Source organism: Cibotium barometz, chromosome 43 (genome assembly GCF_041138505.1).
Source record: "Cibotium barometz isolate CiBa-2024 chromosome 43, ASM4113850v1, whole genome shotgun sequence".
In the NCBI taxonomy this organism is placed as follows: domain Eukaryota; kingdom Viridiplantae; phylum Streptophyta; class Polypodiopsida; order Cyatheales; family Cibotiaceae; genus Cibotium; species Cibotium barometz.
The window spans coordinates 25,562,638-25,586,835 of NC_141088.1; the positions used below are offsets into that span (position 1 = coordinate 25,562,638).

General features: G+C 42.8%; 1 protein-coding gene across 4 annotated transcripts; it reads right to left on the reverse strand.

The window, feature by feature from the left end:
• Positions 1 to 4,745: 4,745 nt before the first annotated feature.
• Positions 4,746 to 22,787, reverse strand: LOC147613725 (protein S-acyltransferase 10-like). Of its 4 annotated transcripts, none has more exons than XM_086781695.1 (11): positions 22,630 to 22,787; positions 22,224 to 22,338; positions 22,032 to 22,106; positions 21,878 to 21,946; positions 8,292 to 8,381; positions 7,466 to 7,499; positions 7,187 to 7,296; positions 6,114 to 6,203; positions 5,900 to 5,983; positions 5,411 to 5,476; positions 4,746 to 5,311 (listed from the first exon to the last, which is right to left on the reverse strand). In XM_086781695.1, exons 1-11 carry the CDS (start codon positions 22,646 to 22,648, stop codon positions 5,137 to 5,139), a joined length of 927 nt encoding a protein of 308 aa, XP_086637821.1. In that variant the 5' UTR covers positions 22,649 to 22,787; the 3' UTR covers positions 4,746 to 5,136. The 4 variants fall into 4 exon arrangements, with proteins under 4 accessions (XP_086637821.1, XP_086637822.1, XP_086637820.1 ...); XM_086781696.1 differs by having other exon boundaries at positions 6,117 to 6,203; positions 22,224 to 22,341; positions 22,630 to 22,783; XM_086781694.1 differs by having other exon boundaries at positions 22,224 to 22,341; positions 22,630 to 22,780.
• Between the last annotated feature and the right edge of the window lie 1,411 nt (positions 22,788 to 24,198).

Here is a 24,198-nt window from a genome sequence, read left to right on the forward strand (position 1 = left end):
TCATTTTTTAATGGCATGGAGAGGTTTATGTGGCACAGACACGTAGGTTTAAGATACCTGATTCAGAAAACAAAGTGTGCAAACTTGGAAGGCATTATACAAGCTAAAACAATCCCCTCAAGCATGGTACCAAAGTGGTGAATAGATACTTTCTTTATAAGTATTGGTCTTTCTAAAATCCCATCAAATGTAATTTTTTATATTTTCTTTGAGCAAGGCAGGTACATGATCATTATCCTATATGTGAACGACCTCATCATGATGGGGTACCATGAAGAGAAGATTTGGTAGAGACACAAGAGATGTTGAGTTCAGAGTTTGATGTAACAGAACTTGGGCTTATGCATTTTTGTTTAGGGATCGAAGTCTGGTAAGAGTTAGATGGAATCTTCATTTCTTAGAAAAAGTATGCATAAGAAATTATGGAGGCATTTGGCATGGCTCAGTGCAAGCTAGTGTGGTTACACCCATGGAGGTTGTTGATGCAAAGCTTTCTATGGAAGATGCTTCTCCACTTGTGATATGAAGGAGTATAAGTAGTTAATGGAGGATACATGTGTTAAAGTATATCAAAGGTACCATTAGGTATGGCATCACTTACAAATCAGGTAAGTCTTTGACTAGATTTTGTGACTTAGATTGGAGAGGATATTGTGATACCAGGAAATCTCATTCTTGTTATTGTTTTTTAATCGAATTACATCCTGGACCAGCAAGAAGTAGCAATGGCACTTTCTTCCACAAACGTTGAGTACAAGGCATCATGCTTTGTATCATGTGAAGCAGCTCAAAAGGGAGCAATAGTGTTGTTGTGTGACAATCAGAGTTGCATGGTGAGAACCTGATATTACATGCTCACATGAAGCACATTGAGATACATTATCATTATGTGCATGAGCTTATCATTGATGGAGAGGAGAAGCTTGTCTACAAAGACACTAGGGAGAGATTTATTGGAGCACCATCTTCATCGACTCCGTGTTGGGAGATAGAAGAGGTAGTTCACGGGTGAACATCAAGCGGGGGAGGCGTGTGTTGGAAAGGCATTTGCTCAATGCTCCACCCTCATGTTATTTCTCTGGGTGGTGGATGTGCTCTATTTTGTAAGGCCCCCTTTATGAGAAGGAGTAGCCATTCTAGTGGTGAGCACTAGAGAACCCGGTAGTTCCCAGTTTAGACATTAGATGGTGGCCAAGTGTGGCTAACAGATGATTAGGAGATGGCTTATATAGACTTGGCACTCTGCCAAGTAGGATGCATGCTTGTGCAAGCTATGTGACCGCATTAGCGAGTGCTAGATAGCAAACCAAGAACACATTGTTCTCAAGTTGTGGAGCCTGTTTGAGGGTCCATATGGTCTTAGATGGCCATGGGAGCTATGCAAATGTCCGTAAGGAACTTAATTGTACTGTAGTATAGCCCCCTATTAGGCAATATGGTCGGTTGGTCATTTTGGACCACGTGGTGGACCCACGTCTATGTCGACCTTGGGTACTATAATATAGACTAGTTTAACAATATTAGTTCATCATCAAGTTCATTGTGTTTAAACACTCTTGTAAGAGCAAGACATCCTCTGTCGAGAGTCAATCTAGATCATCGTCAAAGCTCCTTACCTAGAGCACATGGGTGCGCCATCAATTTGTAATCAAGTTTGTAAGCAATAATATTGTTTACTCTCCACTTCTTTCTGTAATTCAATGCTTTGTATTGTGTTGATCCTATTGGGTATTCTTACATCTCTAGCTCACCTAGAGAGATAACATTTCCAAGTCCATTTCCACAAACTCCACACCAAATGTTGGCTATTTGATACCTCACCTCGGAGAGATGTATGGGGCCTACTTGTTGAGACTGAACCTTAATGAGGTAACTTCCAAGAGCATACTCCACATGATGATGCTCTTGCGTATGATCAAGAGAAGTAAGCCATATGTACCACATGAGATCATGCTAGAGTAGAGTTTGAAGACCCCTCTTTGGTCATAGATTCTCCCTTTCAGACCATTAATTATATTCATCATGTATACACACTGGATAATGAGTGCCTTTCAAGATTGTATCATGATGCAACTACATTGGGTTTGACATAGTAGATCATGGTACTCTCAAGTAGTTGATTGTTTTGATGGGCACAACCGCCAGATGGAGCGCCTTTCTCTCTCCCAGTGGAGCCTTGACTCTTTTTTTTTCTCACAGTGAGAGATCAACCGTCTTATACAACTGGACTTGCTAGGCCCACATGAGCAAGTAGACATGGATATCCCCACTTGAATTCACCATGAAACCTCAATTTTCTAGAGAGCATTTTTTGATACTTTCTACAGATGGATTTGTTAATGAGCCCAAGGTACTTATAGATGCACATGTTACACGCTACGCAAATAACGATTCAATTGAGGATATATTCACATCACCTTAGGATTGAGTGTGGCATAGCCGAGGGCATTTCGTGAGAGATGCACACACATGCATATTACACAGGTGGAGGAAAAAGCGCCATTTGTTTCGATGCCCACCCTACTATGAGATCGAAGGGGAATTTAATTCTCTTCTAGGACAAATTTTGGCCCCATCTCACAAGTCTTGCGGTATGAGCATTACAAATTTTTAGGCCTCTATTTACTAGAGCTTTGTCATCATTAGAGAGAGCTCATGCTTAGATAGCACTCTAAGACATAGAAGACCATATTGGAAAAATCCCATTACTTTGGGAATTTTCTTTTCAGGATACTTTTTGGTGTATCTTCACTACTGAAATCTCTTTCGAGAGTGAGACACTCTGGATCTCATAGACCTTACCGCTCCACCCAATAAATACAAATCCAGGTTTTCCCTCAACGACATGGTAGCCTCCAATCATAGAGGGGAGATTTTATGGTTGTTTTGTATTCTATTCTCAAGGAGGATAGTATCACTTATGACCACACATTTTCACCTTATAGCATCACATTGGTACTTTTTCTTATGTAGCTAGTTTTGCACAATTTGTTCTTTTTCATGGTTCAGTATTCATCACATTGATACTTTGGCTTATGTAGCTAGTTTTGCATAGTTTTCTTTTCCATGATTTAGTATTCATCCTCATGGATACATTGTACTATCTTTTTGGCCTCATATACGTCTCTCTCTCTCTCTCTCTCTCTCTCTCTCTCTCTCTCTCTCCGACAATTGGAAATGAGGATCACAACACATTGGAGGAGGATGTCAAAAGAAGGTGGGCATTGCCAAGTGGCAGTGGCTAAAGGGAGGGTTGGAAAGTCTTAAGAGAGAGGAGCCATAGGGTCTATGGAGGGGAAAGCCATAATCTTAGGGAGATGATAGGCCTTGGATAGCCTCCTTTCTAAGTTTCTACTTTTTTTTTTGGCAAAAAAGAGACTTCTATGAGGTATGAAAAGACCATATAAAATCACCACTAGAAGTTGAAACAAAAAGACCCTCATTTGAGAATATATCGTGATCTCCAACTACTCTGAGCACAAAGGTGCTAAGAGAGTCCTGAGGTGGTCAATGAGATACAGATCCTTTGCTTGCACTCCCTATTGAAAATACTACACTTTGCTTGTGCAAACCTAGATGGCCCCTTTGTACAAGCCCATATGGCCATAAGAGTGTGAATAATCTCCCTCCATGTAGTACATATGCACTGAGTGTCATATATATGAATGCCCTCTATAGATTTTGTGCATCTGGCCCTCCAAATCTACCAAGCATGATGATCTCCCAAGTAGCATTGTGCAATGTTGGGCCACACCTCTGCATATCATTATGGTAGTCTCCAAATCCCTTCCCTCAAAATATGTGGACCAAACTAAGTGAGCCAACCCCAAGTAACATAGAAGAAATCTCTCCTCAATTTAATCATAGAACCACAAATCCCTTGAGGAGCTCTACACCCCCATATGTAATGTTGTACTATCTAAAAGTAGGAGGAATTTGCACCAAAAATAGCCCTCCACTTATTAATGCGTAGACCACCGTGTAAGAATCACAATTTATGAATGAATATTCATTCCTTATCTTGAGTGTGTTAATTGGCACGATCTTTGGCACTTATACAGAAGAAGCTAGATCTTATGAGGGCTAAGATCTAGCTTCTTCTGTATAAGTGCCACAATTCATGCCAATTAACACACTCAAGATAAAAGAGGGAATATGCACACATAAAGAATGAATATAATAACACTGGCATATAACCAAGGTTCCTTTTTAACTAGCTTCCCATACACATCAATCTTTATTGACCCAAATTTCCCAATTTATGGCATTAGATTCACATTAATCATATGCAATAGGATAAAGGATCCTATTTACAGAGAAACATTCTCCAATGAGAGGGAAAGCCATACAAGGTGTAGAATTAAGTAGTTTTACCCTCTCCACAATGACCTGATTTTTTCAAGTACAAAAACTATGCCTCACCTAAGGATTAAGCCCCATAGAAAGAAAAAAAGACCATCATGTTTAGGTGGGTGAATTGCTAGTTGTCATACTTTTTGCAATTGCAAACATGGGTATCGATAACAAAATTTAATATTTGATGGTCATAAAAGAAAGGTGCAAGGAGTGTCCCAAAAAAAAAAAGAAGACAAGCCTAGCAACAATCAAGCCCACCACCCTAACTATACTTTTTGAAAAATGTAGCAAATATAACTCTTGAATGTTTCACATTTGACCAAGGATTTTTGGTCTTGCCAAAAATTATTCTTTTACCAACTAAATTATTCTTTAAAATTAGACTCCAAGACTTACCACTATATCAAATTAATAAGCTGACAAATCTTAACTCAATGACAAAGCTAGCAATGTTGTGCATGTAATCCCTTGCCTCATGATATGGCAAGACTTCATACACTACATGCAACAAGACCTTGCCAAAAAACAAGATTGCTTTGCAGCTGAATGCAGATGCTCAAGTCAAAAAACAGCAGTTTCACTTGAAAACTGCTCACTGCACGGGCCACCACCATTACAAAGCAAATTATCTTCCAAGGCACCGGTTTTGGGTGCACATTTCAACAATAGAGGCATGGAAGATACACACTGGCTCTGCCCAGGTTGGTAGCACCCTGATACTTCCTCAGAAAAACAAAAGGGACATTCTTCAAAAAATTATGAATGGGTCTGTGGCAATTCTCAGCAGCAGCAGTTGAAATACAAAGTCTCACAAAAAGAACTGGATGCTCTTGCAGCTAGAACGCCTTCATCCGGCACCTCTTCAACATGATAGAATAACCTTGATTCGCAGCAAAACAAGATAATGTTTCTAACACAGCCTCTGCTAAAAGGTTTGACATTGGATGGTACATTCCTGTTCACACACAGCAATTAAGAATCATGTGGAGTTATTTTACCAAGAATTAGACTTGCTAGAGAAAGTAAAAAACATGTCAATGAAGAAAAGAAGAACCTCATATAAGGTATCCGTCCCCTTCGGATAATTTCGTAGGTGGTCTGATTGGTAAAGATAAGATAGCTGCATATCAAGACCAATTACAGGTAGTTCAGTTAGGCTTTCCCAAAACATGAGTTGTCAGCATCACATGAATATGCCATGATCTAGTACATAAAATAAAAAATCTAAGCAGGTCTCCTATTTTCCGACATCTTACACATGTCCGGCCTGAGAGAGAGAGAGAGAGAGAGAGAGTTTTGGACAGAGAGAAGAAAGAAGGTACTATTAACGTCTGTGGAAGGCCAAAATGGCCTACGAGACCCAGTATACATAAGATAAAGACCATAACAGTCTAATCCGAATTAATCCAAAATATTAAACCAAACAAGCTTATGCACTAGTTTCATCCAAACTTGACAGGAAAAAAAAAACACAGCTTGGCTTTCTTTTTAACTACATTTGAGGCCTGAATCCAGAATCTGCTCACATATGGAAAATACGAACCCGTGGAAAAGGATGATCACCACCAGGAATGATATACAAAGCATAAGAAATATGAGCAAGCACACGACAGCTCCATTCTGTAGCCTGTACAAAATCCATACGGCATTAACTTGTCAGATGCAAAAGATTGTATTGGATTGGGCACCTTCGACTGCTTCTGTTCTATGTATGTTGCTAGCAACTGAATGCAAAAATCTATTTGGCAATGATCTACCACGTGTAAGAGCTCCTGCTGTCAGTAAAAGCGGTCGAGTACAAAACACACGTCCATACACATAATGGTGTTTCCCAAAAGACATACCACCTGAAAAAACCAATGAGACATAATCTATGATACTGACACGAGTGCAAAATGCATCTGCAAGTGCAGTAAAATGAAGAAGAAACATGAGAGATGTACTTAGCAACTAAACTACGTTTGTAAAAAAGGGGGGCAGAGGGGGGGGGTACACGGGACTCCTGCCCGCCTTTGAACTTTGAAGAAAGGCACGCTCAGGGCCTCTAATGCCAACTTATCCCATCTGGGCACTTCTACAGGAGGAGCCAGATTTCCTACTTCTTCTGGCTGTTTCTACACGGTGGGTTGCCCACCACCAACCAACCGAGATCTATTTTTGGGGTGGATCACTCTTGTCCTAGATGCCCAGCTCCATCCGAGACAGTGTATCATTGCTTAGGGAGCATAGAAGATTTGGGTATCTATAGCCCAGCTCTTGGGCAAAATGAGGAGTGATCCTATCTATATTACTTGGGGCGCTATTTCATGGTTGACTCAGTCTGGCCCACAGCTTCTTTTTGAGGGCAGATCCTGTTATTCTTGTCCGTAGGGGCATAGCTCAGAGATGTTTGCTGCAGGATATCCCTCAGTTACGATACACACCACCTCCACTGAGTATTGACACCACCTGGGAGATTATTGCTAGTATCACGGGGTGGCATATCTGGAAGACAAGATGCTCGTAGGCCTTCGGGCATATATATGTTTTTGACACTCGGTGTATCTGCAGTATATGGAGTGACATCATTCAATACTCTTTTGGCCACCTGGGCCCTATACATGGATATCTTTTAGAGCTGCGCATACAAAACGCAGCAGATTTATGAGAGAGTGGAACCATGGTATTTTCTTCTCTTCCACTCCTACGGGGCTTTTATGGCAGCATGGTGCCCCCGATTGGTTGAGATCTCCCTACCTTTTGGTTTGAGAACCATTCATACAGGTCATAAACAACTATAAGAATGCTTTGTAGGAAATGTGGTTGAGAGAGTAAAACAAAGATTTCATACCAGAACCTGCGATGATTCATATATCCCACACATGTGCCAAGCCAGTGACAATGATGATCGAACTTTAGGACACACTTGTCACAATCATTGCAGTGCTTTGCCCGTAAAGGCTGCAGGGAAATCACATTCATAAGACATTCAAAAGGCTTTCTAACATAATATTATCATCCATCTAATTGTTTTATTTAAGAACTATAACATATTTTTTAGCAATTGAAATAAAAAAATACTAAAGCATATGGTAGCTACTTAAGATAACCGTGGAAAAACTTTAAATACCTGATGCACGTGGCAAATGGAACAGAAGTCATCACTGCATCGGACATCCAGAAAACAGGACTTCAATAAGAATGGAATATACATATATTAGCGAAAGTGCACATAATGGCACACACTACATATGCAATGTGTGTGTGTGTGTGTTATAAAGTATTACCCCCAAAAAAAAAAAAAGAGAGAGTGTGTGTGTGTGTGTAATACAAATGAGTTTAAAAATATGTACACTAGACTAAACGTATCTAGAACCAGTTTGCCCCCCAGAATTATAATTGTGTGTTTCCATGGGGCCATAATTGGAAAAATTGTGATGAACAATATCCATAGTGTTACATGTCCTGTATTTACAAGATTTCTTGAAGGAAGGATACATAACTAAGAAATCTAGAGGGCTAGGCCAGTGCTTGAGGTGGCCAATGTGAAGAAGAAAAGCCTAGGGGATGTCCAAGGCATTAATTTATGAAGTAAGGTGAAAGGCCCTAGAGGAGGTTTAAGTCTAAGGAAGGATTAAGCCACTAGCATGTGATTAGAAGCCTCAAAAGATACTAGGATGAATGCTAGAGTAAGTCAAGGTTGGATAGTGAAACAAGCCTTTCGTACTCCTATTGTGACTTAGGCAAAGGTGATCCTAAGGACGTGTCAGCAGCTTTTCAATGAGTAGTCAGGGGAACTAAAGAAATTAGGGGTAGTTAAGGTATGGTGGATCCTTCACATGCTTATGCTATGCTATGCAAAGTGCAAGGGTGAAACTAAACTAACTTCTCAACATACATGATTCACATTTTTCACTTATAAAAAACTTCACTGACAGAGAAGCAAAGAAATTTACCTCAAATTGTTCCTAAACCCACTAAAAGACAACACTTTTGCACCCCCATTTGGACTCCCGCTTTCTGTTGTTCTCTCTGCCCTTTGCACACTAGCTTTTCAAAACCACATAACGGAGACGAGATCAGATGTATACACATCGAAATACAGTAAAATTGAGTTAAGTTTCTAGATAAACACAGTAAATTTGAGTGAATGGATGTGTACACCTAAAATGCCCAAACATTAATCAAGATGAAGCGTAGCTTGCAGACTGATTGAGACTGCATACAAAGTCCTAGCCGATGCAATCAGTTTTGATACGTAAAACTCAGACTCGTTTCATGCAAACTAAAGTTCCACATCAATCTGCATCCTTGGCCAAGAGAAGACCTTTATCAAATCCAAAGTTCATTGGATATCTGGATGTCTTGCACAAGGATTGTCATGACATTCAAAATGTCCTTTCTTATCACGTCCTTGCACTCTTTCAAAATAGTAATCTATCCCCAATGGAACATCGATCCCTTACTTCTCTACCAAAAAGATATCATCTGATTCACTAAGGGTGCCCTGACCTTGACCCTTGCCAAATTTGGTTAAGATACAGGCCTTGCAGAGAGTGATATAAACCAGTACTGAAACTTTGGGAAGCCTGTAACTTGGAGTGGGGCAGAAGAGGTTTCAAAAACACTTGACCATTAATGCAATTAAACACTTAAATTGGCCACAGCCTTGAATATATGCCACTTAACACTGTAAAAGAGTGCACATTTGACACCACAAAAAGTGTAAGCCCAGCAGGGCGTGCCATGACAGACTCAACCACGTATCCAAGAGATAGAGATATAGAGAGAGTGGGAGAGAGAAGGGGTTAGGGAACTTTGCACAGTACACGACACTGAGCAGGGAACAGGCTTTTAGGAATTTATTTCGGAACAATCCAATCCACCGGCACGCTGGCCAAGATCAACACAACAATGAATACAAAAGCAAACAAATATGCCGATGTAGTATATCTGAGTCAATGTCGATTTCGAGGCACAAGATCTCTGATGTGGGGATGACCCACAAGAATCTCTCACCGGGCTAGTACCAGATCCAATATCCAAGTCCAAATCCAAGTCCAAATCCAAATCCAAGTCCAAATCCAAAACCAAATCCAAGTCCAAATCCAAATCCAAGTCTAAATCCAAGTCCGAATCCAAGTCTAAATCCAAATCCAAATCCAAGTCCAAATCCAAATCCAAGTCTAAATCCAAATCCAAATCTCAAATCCAAGTCCAAATCCAAGTGAACTCAATACCAGTCTTCAAGAAAATCTTCAAGAAGCTTCTCAAAAAAGCAAACACCCAAATGGCGGATACGAGTGCCCGACTGCCGATCCCCCTGATACGTATTGGGAGGAAAACGCTGGCAACGCTGGTGGCACGGGCGGCGGCGGCGGCTGCACACAGAGGCTACGGCGGCCGATGGAGGTGGCGGAAACAGGTACTATTGGTGGCGCTTCACTAGCTGTGCGGGTGGAGATGGCGGCGCAGCCAAATAGTAGGCAGGTAGAGAGAGAGATGAAGATGAAATCGTTGATGAGCTCCTTGCTCTCTTGAGAGTCTCCACGCTCTTCAAGATGATCAACAAGGAAGGCTCTTGCTTCTTTTATACTTAAGGAAGGCCCTGCTTTTTGCCAAAATCGGACCAAGCTTTTCTTTTCTCTTTTTTTTAACTCTGCTTTTGTCTTTTTTGACTTTTATTAATTAAACATTACTCAACTTTAATCAAAGTTCTATAATTATGCTTTTCTAGCTTCAGGGCCTTGCTTTTTGGCCCTGAGGCTGCTTTTTGGAAAAGAAGCCTTTAGCTTTTTGGTTCAGCTCAATCTCCTCTTTCCAATGGTGTCCTTGGCTCGTGGTCAACTCAGTTTGACTTTTTGCTTTTCCTTGCTTTTTGACCAAAACTAGTGCTTTTTCATGAGCCAACTTCAAGATCCATGTGTCCAGGCATGAGTTCCATCATGTGAAAAAGAGCTAGGAGTGCCAAATAGTTACATTGAGACCAGAATGGGCCACCCCCTCCCTCCCTCATTGAGTATTTTATTACCCAAGGAGAAAAATATCATGTACAAGCTTTGAGGGCCTTACTCTCCCCCACAAGAAATGCCGCATTATCCATATACAACCATCATTCGACCATACACACAGGCTCATCAAAAGAAGCCCCAAAATACCATGAATGTGTGTAAACCACCTCTTCCCGTGAGGGACCAGGGTACTAATCTTATCCTCGACATGGGTCTTCAAGGTGCCACTTGCTTCGGCAGTCGCCTCCTTGGAGGCCTCCACCCTAATTTGCAAGACTATGGGTAGCCGCCCGGCACGCAAACAGAAGATTGTGGATAGCCGCCCGACACGCGGACAGCTCAGGGATCTTTTGCGCGCTAGCCTCACCGGCGAGGCTTGGCAAGATCACTGATATTCATTCTTTGGGGTGTGGATACTACCAAGTGGAGTTTGATTCGCTAGCAGCATCAAATAGAGGCATGCAGCTGAGCCCCGTCACACCGCATATAGTGCCTGTCCGAGGTGGCAACACGGCTCCGACCCAACATCCGACCCTCTGGCATCTCAGACTTCCCCATCATAGCCTGCTTCCCGGCCGCAGGAAGGAATATCTTCCACTCCTGCCGATGATAGTGGTGTTATCGGGAGAGTGATGGAATCCCACCCCCCCCCCTTCCCCAACCGCCACTAGCTCGAACGGCATGGATTCCCTCTCTTCGCATTTGCATAGCATCTCCGGAGATAGTTTCACGTGCTATATCGCTTCCGTGCCTCCATGGGGCAGGGAGCTGAGTACTCTCGCTTCCCTGGGCAATGCTTCATTTGCCGTCAGATTGGACACCTTCCTAGAGCTTGTCCCCGTCGTTAGTCCAGGAAAGTCCCCGCCCCCCCCCCCCCCCCCCCTTCTTCCCGCTCCCACATCCCCACCTCAACTCCTCATCAGCGACGAAGAGGGGGGGATCCCGACTCCCAACATTCAGCATCCTAATCCCTGAGGATTGTTGGATATTTCGGAGTCTCTTGTGCCCTGTATGACCACCACGTATACCTGTCAATGTGTGTGTAACCATCTATATGTGTTTGTACGAGTGTGAACCCCCCATGTATGTGTAAGTGTGCCCACATGTGTGTGAACACCCTCTTATCTAGATAAGATAAGTGTGTGCCATGTGTCATGTCCCCATATGTGAGTGTCATTTGTGAGAGTCAAAAGATAAGGTTTGCAACCTACAAAAGCATGTACTTGGTGTACTTCAAATTATATCAAGCAATCCAATATTCATTGAGGCGTGCAATCACCTTCTCACTAGCTCTCTCTCTCTCTCTCTCTCTCTCTCTCTCTCTCTCTCTCTCTCTCTACAATCGTTTCTCACTCTATCTATCAACATGGAGTACCATCCTCCATAGGCTTGGCTCTGTGCAGCAGCTAACCCTAGGTCAACAACTGGTATTAGAGCCCGGCTTTTAGCTTAGGTAGATGATTATCTCATTCTCCAATGACACCTTTGCTGCACCACAATCGTCTCAACTCTACGTTCGTGACCATAGTTCGCATCCAGCGTAGAAAAGGTCAACAAGCTCCTCCAAGTCGACACTGCTAAGGTCTGGCCATTTAGCAAGCCTACAAACTTTTTTGTCAGAGAACCGTTATGAGCACTTATCATAGCACCCCCTCGACAGTGAAACCCCCCCCCCCCCTCCCAAAAAAAAAAGTCCCACCAAGGAACCAACACCCCCCCCCCCCCTTTTTGGAAACTGTTACCTCACCGTGATCCCCCTCCAAGTTTCCAGGTTCCCTCAGACCCATCAAAGTCCCCGGCCTCGTAGCCGTAGCCCCCCCCCCCTCCCTCGCAAGTGAACCCTTCTTCCTCCAACAACGCTCCTCAGAGCCCCCCCCCCCCCCCCCCCCCCCCCCCCAAAAAAAAAAACTGCTGCTCCGACTCCCTCCCCCCAAAAAAAATTCCGCCTTGCCAAAGCATACCCGCCGGCCATGCCTAACCTAGAGAGGAGGCAGAAGGCTAGTTCTGTTCGCCACTTGATCCACCGTTCTCAAAGCCTGTAGCCATGACCATCACTACCTCCCCGATGTGTGCTCTCCCCCCAGAGTCTCTCCCAAGTTTTGGGGCAGCCTATAGACTATAGTTTCCTCCAATGCCTCCCCATCAAGGGAGTGGATATCTTCGAGGAGATCATCGCCCCCATCCGTATCTGTGTGGTTTTGCATCACTCCACGCCCTCTACCCCAGAGACTAGCGTGATGATCTTCTCCTTCCCTCCAAATGCAACGTCGCGGGCACAATGGAGCACCGAGTTTGTGTCTGCTACCGCCATCCACGGGAAAGCAATAGAGCTTTCACATCATTTGCATAATCTGTGTATTGACGTGCTCAGTCATTGGAAGAGTTAAGTCGCACGTTACCAACCAAAGAGACCTCCAAGTTGGAAGCATCACCAATGGACATCGTCGAAGAATGGTCCTGTGAGAAGTCAAATGCATTTGCTTTTGCCCTTAGCCTGAATAAGGGTCTCGAAGGTACGCTCGTGGCCCTATCCTGAAGCATGCCAACAATGTATGTAGATCAAGTGTAGAAGGAAAAAGTGATATAGTATCACAAAAAGCAAAGAAAGTCTTGGGCAACTTGTGCGAGGAGCCGATTGACAAAGTCCTCATGGGTAGCTTTGGTCCCCAAAGAGACCAACTGCTTCTGAATGATTATGAACTCTGTAACAGAATCCATGATGTTAGCGGTATCAACAATCTTCAGGTTCAAGAGCTGATTCTCTGTGGTTACCTTCTGAGTAGAGTTCTCACGGTGATGCCTGTGAGGGCAAAAGAGACCAAAGGACCAAATATATGAGAGATCAGAGCAAATCACACAGCATGCAATGGTGATATGTATATAAATGATAAAGTCCAGTACAGGAGCTCTATGTGAGACTCCGAACGAGTAGAGAAGGCTGCTGTCCCAAAAACACAGATAACAGTCCCGAAGTAAGCCTAATGTAAGTGCCGATATATGCCTAATGTAAGGCTGATGTGAGCTGAGATGTAAGCGCTGATGTAAGCACATATGTAAGCGCTGATGTCCTGATGACTGCTGAAGTAAAACGCAGAAGTATGCTGAAGTGAAATGCAGATGTATGCGGCCTGTACCAGCAGCAGCAACCGGAGAGGAAAAACGCTGATGATCTTGTCAGAATATGGATTAGAGATGAAGACAAGATCTGAAAACACGAGCAAGTGCACTGCAGAAAAACACAGCAATAGAGAGGGAGAGAGAGAGGTGTGTAACTCTGCTATATACACAAGGAAATCCCGAAACACTGAATACAAACTGTGTGGGGGCAAGGGGCCATTTTATATGGCCCCTACAGCCAGTCGGCCTGCACAAAAGACAGCCGACAGCAGGTAGATGTCCACGACCTGCTCAGCCCTCCAGTCGGCCAGCTTCTGTCAATCGGCCAGCAACAGAGGACAACTTGGGGGCAGCAAAATCAGTCGGCCATCATCTGGATGAGCCAACAGCCACAGGACAACCTCCCACACCTGAGGAAAAATAGGAAAAATATGGAGTGGGGGGGAAAATGACAAAACACCTAAATTGGGCGGGCACACCCACAACAGAGGCCCTGGTGTAAATATACAGACAGGAGATGACTAGAAATCTCGAAATACTGAATACAAACTGTGTGGGGGCAAGGGGCCATTTTATATGGCCCCTACAGCCACTCGGCCTGCACAAAAGACAGCCGACAGCAGCTAGATGTCCACGACCTGCTCAGCTTCTGTCAGTCGGCCAGCACACAGATCAAGTCGGCCAGCTACAGAGGACAACCTGGGTGTCAAATCCCCACGGATCTCCTCGTGATCGTTCTCGGTTCGTGACTCGAAACCTACAAACAAACGAACAAACAAACGACTAGGGGGTGCAGGCCAGACTCACCTCCCAACCATGACAGCCGTGGGAAAGCCCACAGTCTTGGCTGTCCCCACCGAGCCACGAGCTGAGCTAACTAGGATGACGCACCGACCAATCTCCTCCTCGCGACGTCCCATACCGCCACGAAGCTGCCCTGGCGGGCCTCAAGACTACTGCCGGCCTCGGCTGCGTAAAGCAGGTGCACGTCTGCACTAGATCCAGGCCCAAGACCATAGAGCTCTCACAAACTCGCGAGACTCTCTATATCCCAATAACTAACCTTGGCCACCCTTTTATAGGCTCTTGGCCGGTCATCGGGCGTCCACACTTGGGCGCCCGCCCGTTAGTATATCCCTAACTCAGCTCGTCAATCAGCCTGCCTAGTTCCAAGCTTCCCCAAGCCTCGAAACTAGTCTTGTGTGCGTGTAGCACACGGTAGATACACACTGTGCACATGACATACTCCCCTTCCTCTAAGAGCTCACTCCTGAGCTCACTAAAAAGGCCAGGGTAATCTCTCTGAAGAGTAGTCAATGTCTCCCATGTAGCGTCCTCCTCAACACGATCCTTCCACTTGATCTTGTATTCCGTGATAAGCGTATTACGCAATCTTCGTTCACGAAATCCAAGAATCTTTTCAGGTTCGTGCGGAACAAATGTCATGTCCTCGACATCTATAATTTCTTGAGGAGTAACTAACTGATCTGCTCCACCCAGTACTTCCTTAAGTCTACTGACATGAAATACAGGATGAACTTTCACATGAGAAGGCAAATCCAATTCATATGCAACTGAACCAATCCGTCGTGTAACACGAAATGGTCCACAATATCTAGGGGATAATTTCCAAGATCTACCTGTCCGTAAAGTCTCGGAATCTTTCGGAACTCGCAAATACACCATCGTTCCTTCAGAGAATTCTCTGGGTGAACGATATCTATTAGAATAAAACATGTCTCGGTCTTGAGCACTTCTAATAGATTCCTTTGCAACTTGTAACATTTCCTGGATATCTTGCAAAAAATTACGTGCTGAATCATGCTGAAGTCCTGAGAATCCTACTGTAACAGGTGATCTAGGTTGAAAACCATACATAAGCATGAAAGGACTAAACCCTGTACTCGTATGCTTAGTACTGTTATATGCAATTCTAACATAGGAAGATAATCCTCCCATGAGCTCTGTCTTTTGGATACATATGCTCGAAGCATATCCTCCAAAATCTGATTCACTCTTTCAGTCTGGCCATCAGATTGAGGATGATCAGAGGAACTCAAATTTAAAGTTGTTTCCAACTTCTCAAAAACAAGTTTCCAAAAATCACTCGTAAACTTAGAGTCCCTATCACTGACTATGTCCTGCGGTAACCCATACAGTCTAAACAATTGCTCGATAAACTGCCGTATTGCATAGCTGCAATAGTCTTCCGGGTCGGTAAAAATCTAGCCATTTTTGTCAAGCGATCTACCACAACCCAAATAGAATCGTGGCCTTGATGTGTTCTTGGCAAACCGGTAATAAAATCCATGGAAATACTTTCCCATTTATTACTTGGGATTTGCAAAGGATGCAACAACCCAGCTTGTCTAAAGCGTTCTGCTTTATTTGCATGACAAATTTGACACTTGAGAACATAATCTTTTACATACCTTTTCATCTTTGGCCAATAAAAAGTGTGTTTCACTAATGATAACGGCCTGTGTATCCCGAGTGTCCAGCAGAAGGAGCGTCGTGACACTCCTTAAGAATCTTGGACCTAATGTCCGAGATCTGTGGTACACAAATTTTGTCATTACGGAATAGTAAACCATTCCGAATCATCCACTCGCCTCCTGCAGCCTGAATGGTAGACTGCTCAGTCATCGAATCTTGGTCAATCAATGAGCTCCCGTCCTGGATCTTCTGCCAAAATGGACCAAAATAACTATCAGTCCTGTAGAGCCCTCTCAATGACTGAAATAAGTCAGTAGAAATCCCGATGAACGACAAAGTATTCACCTCTCTAATCCGACTAAGCGCATCTGCAATACTATTCATGGACCCTTTCCGATAACGGATCTCAAAATCAAAATCTTGCATTAACTCTACCCAACGAGCTTTCCTGCCTCTCAAATCATCCGCATCACACACGTACTTGATCGACTGATGATCAGTCAATACCACAAACTTGGAGCCATATAAATAATGTCTCCAAACCCTGAGAGCATGAATCACAGCATAAAGCTCCTTCTCAAGGGTTGGCCAACGAGATTGAGTATCGTCTAGCTTTTTACTTTCAAAAGCAACCGGTCTATCATCTTGAAATAAAGCAGCCCCGATAGCATAGTCACTGGCATCAATTTCAAGAACATAAGGCCAACTAGGATCGGGTAATGCTAAGATAGGTGCTTCCTTGACTTTATCTTTCAAAAGTCTGAAGGCCATATCCAAATCGTTATTCCAAATGATAGGCTGATTTGAATTACGTCCACGACCTTTCAATAAGTCGGTCATCGGTAGTGTGAGCGGAGAGTACTCCCGTACAGATTTCCGAAGAAAAACAACAAAACCGAGAAAAGAACAAAGTTGTTTCACTGTTCGTGGTATAGGCCAGTCCAGAACCTTCTGAACTCGGTCATAGTCAATGCTCAATCCATCTCTAGTGATCTTGTGTCCCAAGTAAATGATGTCGGTCATAAAGAACTCACATTTACTTAACTTAGCATATAGTCGATTCTGTCTTAAAATAGATAAGACAATCGTGAGGTGTCTAACATGATCCTTAGGAGTACAGCTATATATCAAAATATTATCCAGGAACACCACCACGAATTTTCCCAAGCCTCGAAACTAGTCTTGCGTGCGTGTAGCACACGGTAGATACACACTGTGCAGATAAGATCGTTCATCATTTGCTGGAAAGTGGCTGGAGCATTGGTTAACCCAAAAGGTAATACGAGAAACTCGTAATGGCCATACCTAGTCCGAAAGGCGGTTCTTTCGACATGCCTTTCATGAATACGTTTTTGGTGATAGCCAGTACGTAAATCTATCTATTCTTGGTCCGAAGACTTTCCTTCTATCGTGTTAGCCATAGGTGCGGAGAACTTTCTTTTATGCTTGTTACGGGTTTCGACTTGGAAGAGACCATTGTATCATCTTCATCCTTTTTCTTGAGGAATTCTTTCTTGAAGACGTCTTCGAATTGTGCCCAAGTTGTTGGCTTAGGGTTGAGTTCCTTCCACCAAAGCAAAGCTTTGCCGGACATGAAACCTGCTGCTAATTGTATCTTCTTTCCATCATCATATGGATGAAACTGAAAGTGAACTTGCCACTTATGTAGCCACGTGTCCACGATCTCCTTGGTGCGCTGCTTTTGCTCGCCCCCGAACGGTTCCAGAGTAATATTGGCGCCTAAAGCAGAAGCCAAGGTATCCATACCCGAGCAAGTAGAGAGGGTAGTGGTCAATAGAGCGATGGAGTTCTGCAAAGCTTGCATCTGGGCTGCGATTTGTGCCTGACGTTCCGATGAAGAAGCTTCGAGAGCTACTTTGAACTCTTGGAAATCTGATTTTGACACAAAATCGTCAAAAAGATCGGCCTCGGTACCTTCCGTAGCCGGCAAGTCTTCGCGTTCCACAAGGGGCTCCAACTCCGATTCTTGGGTCGACATCGTGAAGAGGGTACGTGGAGAGAAAATTCGATCTTTGCACAATGAAAGTGCGAGTGAACTTGAGAGCTTGAGAGCTTGAAAACTTAAGAGATGTGTGGCAAGAAGCCCACTTAAGGGTGTTTATATAGGTTTCCAAAAAAAAAAACTAAAAGCCCCCCAAAAGCTATCTTTAGCTTTTGCTTTTGTGTTTTTTTTTAATCTTTTCCTTTTGCGGGAAGGCAAGTTTGGGATCACAAGGTGGAGATGCTTCCAATCCAGATTCAGGACTACACAGATACTCTGGAATGCTATGTAATGCATCTGGAAAATGTAGACTTGTTATTAGGGATTGAGTGGTTTAAGACTCTTGAAGTCCAAATAGATTGGTCTAGTCATATTTTTTCTTCTCAGCATAGAGACACCAAGTATAGTATTTTAGGTGATTGTATTCATCCCTCACAGGGACCTCGTGTAAATACAATTGATTTTGAAAATATAATGGATTCTTCTTTGTATACCGCTTTCCATTGTGTATTGATTCCACTTTCTTCTTTTCTCATCCCTTCCATGGATGTACATGAATTAAGTGTGTTTGAAAGCAAAGAATTACAGAAAATACTTGATTCGTTTCAAGATGTATTTCCTAAGGAACTGCCATCGGGTTTACCACCTGAACGGACAGTAGATCATCGTATTGACTTGATCCCTGGTGCTCATCCTGTGAGTATTCCACCTTATAGGATGAGCCAAGCCGAGAAAGATGAGTTGGCTAAACAACTCGAAGATTATTTGAGGATGGGCCAGATCCGTCCAAGTAAATCACCTTGGGGTGCACCTGTGTTGCTTAGGAGAAAGAAGGACAATACCTGGAGAATGTGTATAGATTACAAGAGATTGAACAAGCTGACCATTAAGAACCGTTATCCTCTCCCTAGATCAGATGACCTGATTGACCGGTTAGCAGGAGCGAAATATTTCACAAAGATAGATTTACGTACCGGCTATCACCAGATACATATTCATGAAAGGCATGTCGAAAGAACCGCCTTTCGGACTAGGTATGGCCATTACGAGTTTCTCGTATTACCTTTTGGGTTAACCAATGCTCCAGCCACTTTCCAGCAAATGATGAACGATCTTTTTCGTGAACATTTAGGAAAATTTGTGGTGGTGTTCCTAGATGATATTTTGATTTATAGTCGTACTCTTGAGGATCATGTTAGACACCTCACGATTGTCTTATCTATTTTACGACAGAATCGACTATATGCTAAGTTAAGTAAATGTGAGTTCTTTATGGCCGACATCATTTACTTGGGGACACAAGATCACTAGAGATGGATTGAGCATTGACTATGACCGAGTTCAGAAGATTCTGGACTGGCCTATACCACGAACAGTGAAACAACTTCATTCTTTTCTCGGTTTTGTAGTTTTTCTTCGAAAATCTGTACGGGAGTACTCTCAGCTCACACTACCGATGACCGACTTATTGAAAGGTCGTGGACGTAAGTCAAATCAGCCTATCACTTGGAATAACGATTTGAATATGGCCTTCAGACTCTTGAAAGATAAAAGTCAAGGAAGCACCTATCTTAGCATTACCTGATCCTAGTCGGCCTTACCTTATGTTCTTGAAACTGATGCCAGTGACTATGCTATCGGGGCTGCTCTATTTCAAGATGGTAGACCGGTTGCTTTTGAAAGTAAAAAGCTAGACGACACTCAATCTCGTTGGCCAACCCTTGAGAAGGAGCTTTATGCTGTGATTCATGCTCTCAAGGTTTGGAGACATTATTTATATGGCTCCAAGTTTGTGGTATTGACTGATCATCAGTCAATCAAGTATGTGTGTGATGCGGATGATTTGAGAGGAAGGAAAGCTCGTTGGGCAGAGTTAATGCAAGATTTTGATTTTGAGATCCGTTATCGGAAAGGGTCCATGAATAGTATTGCAGATGCGCTTAGTCAAATTAGAGAGGTGATACTTTGTCGTTCACCGAGATTTCTACTGACTTATTTCAGTCATTGAGAGAGCTTTGCAAGACTGATAGTTATTTTGGTCCATTTTGGCAGAAGATCCAGGACAGGAGCTCATTGATTGACCAAGACTCGATAACTGAGCAGTCTACTATTCAGGCTGCCGGAGGCCAGTGGATGATCCGGAATGGTTTTCTATTCAATAATGACAAAATTTGTGTACCACACATCCCGGACATTCGGTCCAAGATTCTTAAGAAGTGTCACGACGCCCCTTCTGCTGGACACCCTAGGGTACACAGGACACTATCGTTAGTGAAACATACTTTTTATTGGCCAAAGATGAAAGGGTATGTAGAAGATTATGTTCTCAAGTGTCAGCTTTGTCAGGCAAATAAAGCTGAACGCTTTAGACAGGCTGGGTTGTTGCATCCTTTGCAAATCCCAGGTAATAAATGGGAAAGTATTTCCATGGATTTTATTACCGGATTGCCAAGAACACATCAAGGCCACGATTCTATTTGGGTTGTGGTAGATCGCTTGACAAAAATGGCTAGATTTTTACCGACCCAGAAGACTATTACAGCTACGCAATTAGCACGGCAGTTTATCGAGCAATTGTTTAGACTGTACGAGTTACCGCAGGACATAGTCAGTGATAGGGACTCTAAGTTTACGAGTGATTTTTCGAAACTTGTTTTTGAGAAGTTGGAAACAACTTTGAATTTGAGTTCCTCTGATCATCCTCAATATGATGGCCAGACTGAAAGAGTGAATCAAATTTTGGAAGATATGCTTCGAGCATATGTATCCAAAAGACAGAGTTCATGGGAGGATTAGGTGACCTACTCTAAGGAGAAACACAACACATAGGAGATCTATGAGAGGATTAATGCAAGTACCAAGTGCTGCCCAGTAGTACAGCAGGAAGGCAGCGAAGAAAGCCTCTCTTCCAAGTGCCCTCTGCAAGCATCCATGTCAGTGTTTTGGTGCTTATTTGCAGCCCCCAGTCAGTCCCATGCACATTCAGCAATACAAGCAAATACACCTTCACAATGGGGGCCCTTCAAAGGATTATTTGGGACCCAATACGGTGTACTCTCTCCTGTTTCTCTCTTTCATTTGTTCATACATAAATCATCAAGTTTGAATGCTGAATTTGTGCTCTAATCAAGTTAACAATTCTACTCCAAGCATCCACATGCAACGCGCACTGTGGCCACCAGCACTTAGTTAACCATGACCACCATGGAGTCTACCCACTAAGGTAGTGCTCCAGTAATGTAGCTTCTAGCAGACGCTCATAAGAAAAGGCTGCTCCACTGATACATCACTCCCAACATGAGACGCCCAGAACACAAGCTTGTGGCAAGGAGATTGGGAGTTATTTGATGGCCTTGGCTAGAATTTTAAAGATTATACCCCAAAGAGAAATCATCTGCCAGGCCATCCTTTGCCCTCGAGCTAGTAATGCTGGAATCTTTGTCCATCAAGGAGTGAAAGGAGGAGAGGGCGTGGAGAAGGGGAGAGGACTCGAAAACCCTGTTTCATAAAACATCCCATCTAATTACAATCATGGGGAGCCCATAACTCTACCCTCCAAATAAAGATGGACGGTCAGAATCCCAGAGAGAAATGTCTTCCAAACTGCATATACAGTGAATTCCTAATGTCAGAAGCCTTGCCCAAGTGCCTTTCTTTTGGGTGAGCAGGGGCTGTCGCAGACATCCAGCTCCTCACTGTAGCAACTCTAAAGTAGCATCAAAATCCGACTCCACAACACCAGAAGTGCTTTCAGCACAGCCCCATCACCATCATCATCGTGTCATCATGGCTTCTCTCAGGTCATTGATACCCTGTTTATATACGTGGGCTTCCCTGTCAGAGTTCACTTTTTACAGCTTGCCAAGGAGTACCATGACCTTCTTCTGAAAACTCTTCCCATACTGTAAACTCGCAATTACACCAAAAAAGAGCTTTACTAGACTAATAGTAGAATTGTCAAAGGTCATGATAATACCAATCCAAATCAGTTAAGGTTCTCTTCATTTGAGCTTCAGCATCTTTGTTCAGCTCCTCCACAAGGTACCTTACACACAGAAAGAAATCTCATAAGGTACAACCCTCCTACGCGGAAGCTACAATAAAATAATAGGGATCAAGTTTTGAATTACCCTGGATTTGAGCCTGCCGTGAACCAATACTGAAGAAGTGTGATGATGAGCAATGCAAGATATAGCACTATGAACCTGGGTAGAAAATATATATAGAATCATTTGATAGCACAACGTATAAAATTATTTTGTCTGTAGCATTAGGCAAATTCTCAATTATTTCAATCTTAAAAATAGGAAAAAATTGCAAACCATGGATGTAGTAATGTTGCTTGCCGTAGCTCCGAATTGAGAGCAAACAAGACAGCAACGTAGAACAAGTGTAGGAAAATCATACTCAGTCTTGTTGCCCATGATGGCCCACGTGCTGCTAGACCGGGTAAAAACACAAATTACACATATGTGTGTGTGTGTGTGTGCCATGTTTAAATATATGTATATGCAGACATGAATATGGATTTACACCTTCATGGTTCGCTGTGTGCATACAGTGTAAAGAATTTATGCATGCAAGGATGTATGGATGATGCATGCATGATGCATGTACGTATGTATGTGTGTATGGATGATGCATGCATGTATGTGTGTATGAATGGATAGATCAATTATTTCATTTTCGATCGAAAAGGTAGAAAGTGTAGAGCAAGTAAATGCTTACACTCTGTGGAGTTCGCCATCGCTGTGTGCGTACAATCTGCATTAGCCCTTGGGGCGGCAGCAGCTCCCGTTTGTAATCGATTAATCAAAAAATACAAAAATGCTAAAGAGCATATAGAGTGAGCTAAACATTCCTACAGGCACTCGTCTAATTTTATATAACTTTCTTTCTTTCTATATATCGGTTGGAATATAAGTCTTGAAAAAAAAACAAAATAGAATTTCTTAAAGAAAACCCCATATAAAGAATAGGTTTATATACACGATTTTTGAAAGTATACATATCATTTCTTAATTTCTTATATGTATACATTCTTTATTAATAAATATTTTACACCCCTGATGTAAGTAACAACTAATAAATAGGACACCTTTGGTAAAATGTAAAATGTAACAACTAATAAATAGGACACCTTTGGTAAAATGTAAAATTGTAAATGGACCAATTTCAAAAGATCTCCTATTGAACTTTACCTGACATCATTCATTTTTCTCCTAGCTCCGTCTCACATCACATCATTATAGCAAAGTTCAACTCAAACACACACATATATGCCTCATTAACTCATTGCATATACACAAATGATACAATGTCTCGTCAATACAATGGAAGGCAAACGATGACTCCCATGGTTCGGCTTATCTTCATTCATGCACCTAACATCACAAGGGGTAGATACTTCTTAATATGCCAAGATGACACGATGGGCGGTGATGCATGGCCTCCCCATAAATGAGATGCCAAGATACCTGGGGATTGTACCAATTCAAGGTGTCATGCACACTACATATCAAGGAGGTCGTGCACATTTCATAATGAGGATGGGAGAAAGGTGGCACCTATGTGAGAACATTGAGAAATGTGAAGGGATTCACAATGGTGGTCTAGAGCCTGCTCGTGGTCGTGTGGAGGAGAAGAAGATGAGACGCTTAATCATGCACATAATCATAAAGAGAAAGACTCAACGTATACAAGAAGATACTCTTGTTTATTTACTTGCTTAAGATACAACTAGGCTCTCCCTCGTTTATGAGAATGAAGCATAATGCACCTTTATATAGGCATAGTCACCTAGGGTTAGGGTTTGCATCCCTAGGGTGACTTCACACACACACCCAACTTATCTACACCTTTGTTCACATGCCAAGCTAATCTTCTAACACCCCGCCCCTTAATGCTAGCCATGTCAATGCTCATGGCATAGACTGGGTGGCATTGGCTTACATGGCAAGATCCCCCCCCCAATCTATGAGTGGAATGCCTTTATAACATAGGCTTACAAGGATGTTTTTGGTGATGTGTGTTTAGAAGAGATTCCCTAATGGAGGCTCAGAGGCATAGTTGGCTTAGATGAAGTTACATTTGGACAATGTTAACCACTTCAGTTAACATCATTTTCAAGGATGGTCATGCTTCTTTTGTAACTTATCCTTTTGTAAAAGAGATATGAGATGACCGAGCTTACTGCTTGTGTAATGTCAATTGTAGGAATGAGATGTACATAGAGCTAGAAAGCTAGTTTTGGGCCCCTAATTGTAAATGGGCGGTCGACCATTGTAAACAGTGAGC

What these genes read in the sequence shown, in the direction of transcription:
- LOC147613725 (XM_086781694.1), bottom strand. An exon ending in AGCAGGAGCTCTTACACGTG is followed by an intron (nt 5,984 to 6,113) that starts GTAGATCATTGC and finishes GATTTTGTACAG; the next exon opens with GCTACAGAATGGAGCTGTCG. An exon ending in GGACGGATACCTTATATGAG is followed by an intron (nt 5,312 to 5,410) that starts GTTCTTCTTTTC and finishes GTGTGTGAACAG; the next exon opens with GAATGTACCATCCAATGTCA.